At 30.1% G+C, this 11,520-nt stretch overlaps 1 protein-coding gene across 1 annotated transcript; it reads right to left on the reverse strand.

Moving 5' to 3' along the window:
- Positions 1–7,234: 7,234 nt before the first annotated feature.
- On the reverse strand, positions 7,235–11,050 carry LOC117178896. Its single transcript, XM_033370426.1, has 4 exons — positions 10,998–11,050; positions 7,731–7,864; positions 7,487–7,625; positions 7,235–7,408 (listed from the first exon to the last, which is right to left on the reverse strand). The coding sequence occupies exons 1-4, from the start codon at positions 11,029–11,031 to the stop codon at positions 7,347–7,349; spliced, it is 369 nt and encodes a 122-aa protein (XP_033226317.1). The 5' UTR covers positions 11,032–11,050; the 3' UTR covers positions 7,235–7,346.
- Positions 11,051–11,520: the final 470 nt, after the last annotated feature.

The raw sequence follows: 11,520 nt of genomic DNA on the forward strand, positions 1-11,520 counted from the left end.
ATAATCGACTTTTAAACCCAAGTAGATGTACAGTTGATATTTTAAGCAAACAATTGCATTTTTGACCAAAAATGATACATTTTCAACCAAAAAGATTAAATTTCTACTAAATAAGATAATTTCCAACAAAATACATGAACTTTCAACGAAATTATTTAATTTTAAAAACAAAAAGAGTATTTCCACCCAAAAATTATGGTTTTAGTTTTTAACAATAGAGTTGCATTTACAATAGAACGACTTACAACCAAAAAATATTTATAGTTGATAATTCAACCAAAAAATGTAATTTTTAATCAGAAAGTATAAATTTTCCCTAAAACAATTTAATTTCTACAAAGAAAGACGACCTTTTAACAAAATACACGATTTCTTAACCAAAAATGGTATTGATTAATTGTCAGTCTCAAAAATGTATTTTCAACGAAAGAGATGAACTTTCAAAGAAAAAAAAGAAAAATTTTTAAAAAGTAGTTGATTTTTTGATAGAAAAGAGGACTTTTTTTACAAAATACTTACATTTTCAACAAAATAATTAATTTTTTAATCAAATAATTGAGTTTTTATTCAAACGAGATGAAATCCAAAATCTCCAATTTCTTTAATTTCTTTCAAATGCGGATTAAGATATAAATAAGACTATTATAATATAACATAATTATAATATTATCATTATTAATATACGTATATATTTATATATATATAATAGTATTAATATTTATATAATTTATATTTTATACATGAAATAACATAACCTCAAAATATACGCATATCAAGAGGCGCGCGATCTATTCAAATCATGAGAATCGTCAGCATTGAAATCTGGAAATATTAAAATCCCAATCTCCTGAATTTATTTCAAAGCAGTTAGCTGTCAGCAGATAGATATATAAATAGAATCGCCGAAGTGCTCCGACGGGCAATCGTGCACCTTCAAGTTTTCAAATTCAGAAGAGGAGAAATGGATTGCGCGCGCAACTCAGTCATTTACAGCGTCTCCTACTATAATCACACGGACATAGCCCTGTCATAGTATTGGACCACATCTCGTTTCAGATCTGGGATCACTGAGTGGATAACGTAAATTTACAAATTTCAGCACTGCTGAACGACATCTTTGACATACTAAGCACGAAAAACGATTGAAATTCACTAACGCAATGTATCAGTTGCAAAGTGACCCCGCTGTCGCCGGCCATCTTTGTTTAAACCCCACTTCTGACGTCATGATTTTAGATCCCAATACTTCGTAAGTGCCAGGCGTACTCAGCGCACAGTGAATGACGTCCTCCTCTGTCACTGGCAAAGTGATCATTACCCACTCTGCCATTTGGCAGCCTTCCCAGTAGTCCACAGAAAGGGAATACGGTCAAGCTAGAGTGGACAGAGCGAAACCCTCTGAGGTCATCAGTTAGATGCACAGATTCAAAGCACTTCCTGGTGTGTCATGTAAGCGAATGTGTGTGTATGTGTTCAATACTCGAAAGAGTTTAGCGATCATCGAGCGCTTTTTCCCGTAGGAACTCTAAAAGCAAGTAGATTCCTAAGTCATTTTCGAGTCTTTTCGAAATCGGCGCAGATCCCCAAGGTTAGGCCCTCGGCAGAGCCCATCTATCCTTGGTAAAAAATCAGATTTTTCTGAGGGGCCTACAGTTTAAGGTTGGTCCCGAATCACTGAAGCTCCGGTGAAGTACCGAGAAACATGTCCATAGGTACCTGCTCAGGCATCAAACCCCAGTCCTCCTGCACAGAAACCTGACGCGCCATTGTCTGAGCCACTGAGGCTTCTTTAACATTAAGGATTATTATCAAAGGTCGAAATTTATTTAAACCATTTCCCTTAGTTAAGTGTTAGTTGGTAAGATCAGGCAGCAGTCTAATTTCTTTGAGAAGTAGTAAAGTTTAAATCATTAGCTACTAAAATTATTGATAGATAGCGCGGCTATACATTTAATAAATTTTTTCAGTTTCTTTTACCATTGGGAATTGACGAACACTATTTGGTTTGATTAAAAATTCAAATGTCATGCAGTATCATTCCTTATAGAGTTACATATTTACAGACTACGTTGGGTTGGTTTCAAAATCCTGTGTATTCCTGGCTGTTGTCCCTTTTAGTGATATGCTTTACAAATTTCGTTGGGTTGAATTCAAAATCCAAAATATTGCCTGCTATCTTCGTTTTCAACACTGTACTTCTGCAAGCTCCGTTGGGTTGAGTCCAAATTTCGCACTCTTGGCACTTATTCAACTCAGCTTGAACTTTCTTAAATAAATTAAATTAACTGATCCGGTATATTTTGTTTTTGTATCAAAACTGTTAACCACCTATTTTTTCTCTATTGTTTGAATTTTAAATAATTTTTATTTTATATTTTAATTTATGCAGCTATTCAAACAAGAAATATAAGGAATACATTTTGGATGGCTCACCTGGCGAACTAACCTCAAATTTGTAATTTTCTTCAAAACTAACTGAATTAGCGATGCCTTGTGTCACATATATAGTTACACTGCTCACGTCAGTGTACTGCGAAATACTACTGCGCATCCATGAATTACATAGAAGTCCACTATGCAGTCTTATGCATCACCCACCTGTACTATGCATTCATATGTGTCATATAGGCCTACTGAAGATTTACAAATCTGCTCAACTGATCTTTCTAGAATTTAGGAAGAAATCAGATATCACTTTAAAATTTCTGAAAGGCTCGACACATTGAATTTTAAAAACGTACTATTCTAGGTGGAAATTCAGCATATTGATTGATCTTTCTTGAAAAGCCGTTAGATATTACATCCAATATTGATGATTCTAGATAACTAAACGACATAGAATACCCCAAACAGAAGAGCTTACGTTCAACTCTTCTAGAAACTTCTATGGATAGAAAAACGTTGGAGATTACGTTAAACTTTGTAGAATCTTTGATTATTTTCCGAAACCCGGTGAAACCTTAAAATTTGATTATTGGTTGGTATTGCAGAGTTCTACCTACTCAAGCGAACCACTGATTCGTTCTAGCTTTCTAGAAATTTCTATCAATGTTTTCTGGACGGTTATAAAGTTCTAGAAACGACTTTTGGTAACTTTCCGGCGATGTTTTACCGACGCAGGTGATTCAGAACTGGCATAGTGATGCTACTGGAACGCAATGCAAATGCAGACGAATGAAATCCTTTCCGACGATCTAACAGGTTAACGGGGTACTTAAAATCCTAAACATTCTCGTAATATTTCAAACCGCAGACAAACATCGTTATCAAATTTCAGCAAAATGGTGATGATTCCTGTCTGGTTGGTAATGAATCGAATTCTGTTGTTACCAAGTAAATAAGCGAAACCAGTTCTTTTGCTTTCGTTAATACAATGCCAATAATCCAACAACTCCTTTTGAGATGATTGTTCCGATAACCTGAAGTTCATCTTTTTCGAAAGTGTTTTTGCGAGTATAGTATCAGGTCCAGAAACTTTAATTTGATATCATGATGAATTGCGGTTTACGTAAACGCTGCATTGGGAATGAAAGGAATCCACCTTTAATTCGAATCCATCTAAGTCCACCAGTGTATTTGAAAACAGTTTAATTTTCTTCGTATATCTTTGTTCTACATAATTAACAATAAACGGATTGAAATTATACACCTCAATAAGAATTTGATCTTTATTTCGAAGTAAACCATTTTCGGCTTGTCATGAATTGAATCGCATGAACAATGTTTTCTCTGTAACCGGATGCAATGAGCTCCGCGTGATAATTCGAATCTCTGGAGTGTCAGCATGACTCAAACTGATTATCTGACTCAGAAACTCTTGTTGGATGATTATTATGATTTCGGAGATTCGGTCATCCTGGCTTTTTGTATCTTTACTAATCATCAGCACTGTTTTAGAAACTTGTTCCTCTTTTTTAATACATTTAGTGAGTCGTTTCACCCATTTTTTTCATGAGAAACTTCATAAAAGAGTAGAAAAATGATTTTCATATTTCGAATCATTGTATAAAATTCCTATAGATATAATTTACTCTTACCTTCAGATTTTCCGTTACATAATTTTTAGATTGCAAACAGATTTTACTTTGAGTTAGAAGCAAACTGATATATTAGAAGCAATACTGATTTTACACAACTGCAATGCACTAACTCTAAAAATTGGGAGAATCTATTACATTATAGGGTTTCATCTTCCATGTTCAATCCCATATTCCGACATACTTTGATGACATGCCTTACTTCCTTTTTTCAATGTTTCAGTTTTAAGCGAGGGGCAAATCACTCTCGAATCAATGTAATTAATGCAAAGAATTACTGTAAATAATGAAGGCGATACGGAATCATTGTGAGTTTAATGCGAGGTTTAATGTAAGTCGTTATTTAGAAAGATCAGTAAGAAGCGTAAAGAAAATAAGGTATTTTCCGTAACTCGAACGCAAATTGAAAGAAGAGAATGAAAATAGTGTCCGGAACGTGAATAACGTACGAAATAACGAAAATAGTGTATCGCGCTGTCTCATAAAGCGACCCTTTGCGTGTAGAAACGAATCGACATGACGTCACGCGGCATAACATTAGATCGACTGCAGGGTATTTTAATATTTTGAAGGGGGAAAACGCATCAATGTAAAAGCTGTGTGTTAACTGTATGAATTTAAATCTCGTACTATTTTGAAACAGTCACGAAGTAATTAGTTAATTATAATCAATTCCGTAAAATATGTAACGTTGAAAAATAAAGCAAAAACCACAACGTTTGCTGGGGAATAAGACATAATTACAATAGTTTTTGTGTATTTGTTCATTTTGATTTTTTTAAATGTAAAAATGGAAACCGTTGATCAAATATTCAAATCTTATAAAGTATTAATTAATTATTGATGAATAACAATAAAATGACAGGGTGTCTACTGTGCTGAAATTTAAGGAAATCCGGGAATCGTCCGGGAACTTGAAAAAATCCTGGAAAATCAAGGAATTGTCCTGAGTTGTATGTTTTGTGTGGGAAGTGTATTTCATTTCCTCACAATTTAAAGTTTTTTTTCATGTACCTTTGACCTACTTGCGTTACTTTTTCCTGACCTAAAATTTGAATTTAAAAAAAAAATTTAATTTTTGAAATAAATTTTCACATCGCAATCGAGTACATTACGTATTAGTTTGGTTAAACATTGTTTCACCTGAAAATTTAATTATCAAATTTTTTGCTGACAACTTATCTTTTTAAATCCAAAGTCACTTTTTTTTGTAGAAATTATCTTCCCAGTTGAAAATTTATTTTCTGGGCGAAATTATTATTATTCTAGTTACAAATTCATCATTTTATTTATAACTCTGTTTGAAAATGTGACTGCTTTTTTAATATTGATCTTGTTTACCATGACAATTTTTCTTTCACTGAAAATTTGAATACTCCAATTGAACAATTGATTTATTACCAATTAATTCATTTGCTAATTTGAAAGTTCATCCAAAATTCAGATGTAATTGGATTTTTATTGTTTTGTATTTTTGGATGTAGAAGTGCTAGGTTTACGTAAGGAAGCACCTCCACAAGAAAACTAATTTTTTGAAAAAAGTAAAAGTCCAAAAATTTTATATAGCGTACAAAAAAAATCTCAAAAAAAGACCAAAATTCTGAGCTATGAAGAATTTCGAAATTCGGTTATGGAGGTGCTAGATTAATGGGATAATCGAGCTGGAAGTTAGAATTATTCGCCCTCGTTCCAGAAAACAAATTCCATTTATCGTATTTACAAGTTTGTTTACAGATAGAATAAATTTCGTTTAACTGGAGATAATAGGTGAAATGTTATGAATATGAATTTTATTTTAATATAAACTTTTTGGCGACTTGTAGCGCATTTGGAGCCATTAAACGGCTTCCTATCTTCATTCTTTCTTAAGATAAATATTTCTATATAAATACCCATAAAAAGTAACACTGATTGGGCTAGACAAGACAAAACCAAAAAACTGCTGATATAATTAATTCTCAGTTCAATGTCAAATTCTTTCACAGGGTGGTGTTCGAGGGTTCGGGATGACTTTTGGAAAAATTCTTGATGTTTAAGACAGAAAGAAGATATTCCAAGCTCATGCAATACTTTTATTGTAGTTAATCAAAGTAAATTTGGGTTCGGGGATAGTTTTCCATTGTTAATGGATTTTTTGGAAGATTGATTTTGGGGGCATTACATAAAGCTGACTGTAGCATGTATTTTTTGGAAAAAATACAGAGCCCAAATTTTAGGGTCTGGGTCCTAAATAAGCTTAATTTTAGCATAGGGCATATATATTGTTTAGGCATGGTGGTACTTCCAGGTTTACCCACCAGTATCTTATACTCATCAATTAAACCATTTTTCCAATGAAGGATGACCGTTTTTTTATGGCAAGTTATGATAATAAAAATATATTTTTTAGCGCGAGATATCACGAAAAAAACGATAAATAAAGTTTACATCGATTCCAGGTGAAAGGTTCACTGCAACAAAAATAATCAAATTGAAGCAAATGTCGATTTTCAGCTGTTTGGTAGAAAAATAATCTTCTTTGCTTGAGCATTCAACTATTTTCTTTAAAACTTTTGGTTGAACCACTTTGTTAAGAAATCACTTTTTTCTTGTAGATTCATATTTTTCAAATGAAGGTTTATCTTATTGGTTGAACATTTAACTATTTTATTAAACATATATTTTTTTCTTAAAATTCATATTTTTTGTTTTAAAATTCAAATTTGGGAAAGAATATTCGTCTTTTGGCTTGCAGGTTCGACAATTTAGTTTTTATGTTGAAATTATGTCTTTTTGGTTATAAAATTAATTTTTTTTAAATGAAATTTTTTTTCAAATATTAACTATTACACTTTTTTGTTAAGAATTATATATTTAACGAAAAAAGCGTCTTCATAATTGTTATAAAATCAATTTGAACTTCAAGTTGAAATTTATTACAAAATACTAAAATCTTTCTGAAACCATTAAAATTTCTCTAAGACCCTTAAAATCTTTCTTATTATTAGGAAATTCTTCGAAATCCCTGTATATACTTTTAATCTTTTGAAATCTCGAGTCACAATAATCCTGGATTCGAATTCAATGACCCCGGAAACGTATGGAAGTGTTTGTCTCTTATGATGGACCAGATCTTTTTTTAATGTACCTGTGTTATTATAGTGCAACAAAAATTAATTTTTGTTCAAATTAATTAACGAATAAAACAATTTTAATGCAGAAAATACATTTTAATATAGCTTTCATATAATGATAAAACACTGGTTTTAGCAGATATTTGTTTAATACACAAATGGTAAAATGTCACCTCATTCGGTTTTTGGGCTGGAATCACGTTTTATTTTCACTCTTTGATATACTCAATCCAGGAAGGGAATTCTTTTTTTCCAATGCTGCAAATACATTTTTTTATAATTTAAATTATTTAATAAGTTTATTTATTATAAAAAATAGCGAACAAAAAAATTTACCTGCAATTTCTTGTAGTTCTTTTTCTACGAGTAGGCGCAAACCACTGAGATCGACTTTATTAGTTCTGAAGGTTTTTAATTCTGGTGGCCGAGATAATACCAAGTCGATTTTTTCTTTTTCTCCCCTTTTCCGATTTAACTATAAAAAATAGAATTCGACATTAAATTTAAGAATATGCATTGCTGAAATATTATAATTAGATGGCAAAAACATTGTCAAAGTCGAGTTAATATAAATATATACATGTTCATGTAATTGTTGACTTATTTCCACATGGTCCATCATTGTTTGGTATGCCTCAGAAGCCAATGATGAATTTCTTTTTTCCTGATCTTCAATTTTTGCAATGCAAGCCAATAATCTTGCAGCATCTAATTCTGAAAAATCGATTTTGAATATTATTAAATAATATTTTTGAAAATGACACAAGGTTAAGCTTTTAAATTTACAAAAATATTCACTTTTTTATTGCATTGAAATTTCAATATTATTTTAATTTTTTTTCTATAAAATATAATTTCAATAAGCCTCAACAAAATATTTAATGTTTCGCATATTAAAGAAACTGGAATTAAATTTAAAAGAAAAACAAAAAATTGAATAGTTTCGTTTTCATTTTAAAAATTATTTTTATAAAAAATATAATTTTCTATCAGTTAAATAGAACCAAAAAAGACAAATTTGAACAAAATTGGTGAATCCAAAGCCAGAAGTTTAGTTTTGTACCCAAAAAGACGAATTTTCTACCAAAAGAAGTTAATTTTCAATCAAATAGTTAAATTTTTAACTAAAAATTATCATTCAACGAAAAAAGAAAATTTTTTAACAAAATAATTGAACTTATAGACAAAAAGTTGAATATTCAAGAAAGAAAATTAATTATTTATGTAAAAGCACAAATTTTCAACAAAACAGATAAATTTTTCATAAAACATTTCTATCAAAATAGTTAAGTTCCCAACCAAATCGTTGAACTTTTTTACTAAAATGGATAAGTTTCCAAACAAAAGTGGATTGGTTATATTTTTAGAATAAAAATATATTTTTTGACAAAAAAAACTTTTTACTAGTTAAAATTAACCGAAAAATTAAAATTTTCAACAAAAAAAAGTTGAAATCACAAGCCAAAATAATAAAAATTCAAAAAAGATGTTCCACAAAAAAAAACTGATTTTCAATAATACCGTAGTATTTTCCACAAAAATGTTTAAATATTCCACCCTTCACTATAAATTTTCAATTTAAAAATAATTTTATACTAAGTAAGTAGTTTTAAAAATAAATAGTTCAATTTTTAACCAAATAGTGGAATTTTCCTCAAAAATAGCCCAATTTTCCACCAAACAGTAACATTTTTACCAAAAACGATGGTTTCTTCAAAGAGATAAATTTTCAAAGAAAAAATACATCTTTTATAAAAAAAAAACAATAATTGTATTTTCTACCCAAAAGGACGAATTCTTTAAAAAAAAACCTCTAATTTTTATACTCCAACTAAAAACTATTTTAATTTGAAATAAAAAGGAGTCTAATTCAACTTAAGAGGACGGATGTTTAGCCAAATACAATAGTTAACTTCTAAACAAAAGTCCTGAATTTCGACCAAATATTAAAGTATTCAAATAGAAAAGATCAATTTTCAATTGAAAATATAAGTTTTTAACTAAAAATTAAATATTTCAAATTAAAAAGGAATGAATTAAAATCAACAAAAGTTGAACGCAATATAATGCAATATGAATCTTAAATATTTATTTTGTTAATAACAATATTATAAACAAGTAAAATAATTTAGTTTTTCTCACGGGAAGGAATGGTTTTTTCTGCAAAATCATGTTTCGGTTATCTCCATGGTCATATTGCGTTAAGAAAGTATGGCACTAACTCCCAATTCTTATTTTTATCAACAATATATGTTTCACAAACAATCATTTGTAGGAATATCAGGTCTAAATAAGCCGTTTTTTTCTCAATTATTATTTTAATGCATCTTGATAGTGGTACATAACTAACTTTGTCAGTATTTTTTAATTTATATTATTATACAGTTATAATAGAAAGTTGTAACTTTTATAAACAAAATATTCAAGAAAAAATATTTTGCTTTGGAAATAAGAAACAGCTCTAAATCATTAAAAAGTTTGAATTAATTTTAAAAAATAGTAATATAATTGTAGTAAAGATTCAGTATAATCACTCTCCAAGAATTATTGCGCAATACCAGCAAAATAATACAACAAAACGATTTTTCTTTAATATTTTGCTTATAAAAGTTTTAATTTGCTATTATTATTCCATAATAATATTAATTGAGTATTACCACTATTAAGATGTATTAAAATAATCATTACTAAAAAAACCGTTTATTCAGACGTAAAATTGTTATAGATGAGTGTTTACTTAAAATATTGTTAATGAAAATAACAAATGAGGGTCGATGCCACACTTTCTTGATAAATTGTTATCAAACGAGATATTTAGGCATTTTTAATCAAGATAAAGTTTTTTGTTGCGATTATAACACTTGAGAGAAAGAATCGTTTGCATAAATTGTTCATAACAATCAGCGTAAATCTTAAATTAAATATTTATATTTCCGAACTGTATCTGCAATAATTATAACGGATAACGAGTTCTCTTAGGTCTTTTCTTCGGAGAAAACGAATAATATTAGTAAAATGTGAAATTTTGACGTTCTATTTGTTTAAATAATAAATTCCACAAAGTGCAATTAAACAATCGGGCCTAAAGGCGTCATAATATGACGCCATTGTTCATATAGTAGTGGAGTAGTGGGGTGATCTAATAGTAAGAGCCTGGAGAGAGCATACACAGACTTTTCTTAGCGTGGCAATAGTGGGGATATCGAAGAGGAGTCTTCGGAGCAATTGCGAATCGCTGCACAAAAGGGAGACGCGATTACGAATATATGGTATAGAAGATATACTTTCAAGACAGAGACAGAGACTTTCCGTTAAAAAACATCAAAATCGTTCAAGAATTGTAGGCTGTAGTCGATGATGAACAGTTAATTCCCAATTCCTCCTAATGCGCATTGCAGGGACATCTTTCGCAAAAGTCGCAAACTTTTTAAAAATTTATTATCAAGGAACGCACTAAACATTATTTAATTTCATAACTTTACTTTCACTGCACTCCTTTCCCTCTGTTGCCAACCGCAGTTTTAGTAGTGAAAATCTTCCCCTAAAATCAGTTGTCTAGTTTATGAACGACCCCTAACCTCTTCCTCGATAGTATTGCAGAATTGCTTTTCATAACCTCAACTTTTTGTATGTAAAAAATTTAACTTTAAATTAAAAAATTATGAATTTTACATTGTTAGAAGTAAGATAAACTTATCGATTCTGTCAGGAAAAATAACTTTACGTAGATTATTTTGTATATACCCCGCTGGTATGTTAACATTTTAGTTGTATTGTTTTCTAGGCACATGTTTGTCATTAGTGTATTGCAAAAAGATAAAAATAAAGAATTTATTTTTTTACTCACTTTTTCTCTCTAAAGTGTTCATTAATCCTGACATGATGTGTAGCAACCGCACTGAGGAATGAGGACAACAATGCAGTCCTGCTTGAACTGCGCATCCGCATGGAAAAATCGATGAGCTATATATATATATATGTAGCGTGTAGAGCAAAACTTCAACTTTGAAAAAAAAAGTAAATACAAAATTTTCCATTTTGAATTGTCGATTGAGGTTTTTCAAAATAATGTTGAGAACTCAAAATAATATGAGCATTTTTTGGTTAGCAGGAAACTTAATAATGGGAATAATCAGGATGTCTTACGTCCTAAAAATCCCTGAAATCATGAAAAAATCATGAGTTCTTTTTTACCTGGGAAAACCTTAAAAATTCCTTGTATTTTTCTCATGGTCCTGGAATTTTCATTCCCTTCAAGAAAAAATAGGGTTTTAAGCTTGACCTCTGCTGAACCCTTTATTTGGTAGCTTCAATTTGCTTTCTAATTTTTAGTTTTGTTTGAAAGTAGAAAAAGACATTTTTGTATTTCA

This window comes from Belonocnema kinseyi, chromosome 8 (genome assembly GCF_010883055.1).
Source record: "Belonocnema kinseyi isolate 2016_QV_RU_SX_M_011 chromosome 8, B_treatae_v1, whole genome shotgun sequence".
In the NCBI taxonomy this organism is placed as follows: Eukaryota; Metazoa; Arthropoda; class Insecta; order Hymenoptera; family Cynipidae; genus Belonocnema; species Belonocnema kinseyi.

Bases quoted from the DNA above. Each gene is read 5' to 3' on its own strand.
- LOC117178896 (XM_033370426.1), bottom strand. From the start codon at position 11,031: ATGTCAGGATTAATGAACACTTTAGAGAGAAAAA. The intron at 7,626-7,730 runs GTATATATTTAT...TATTTTTTATAG, and splicing joins GTCAACAATTACATGAACAT to TTAAATCGGAAAAGGGGAGA. The intron at 7,409-7,486 runs GTAAATTTTTTT...ATGTATTTGCAG, and splicing joins AGAACTACAAGAAATTGCAG to CATTGGAAAAAAAGAATTCC.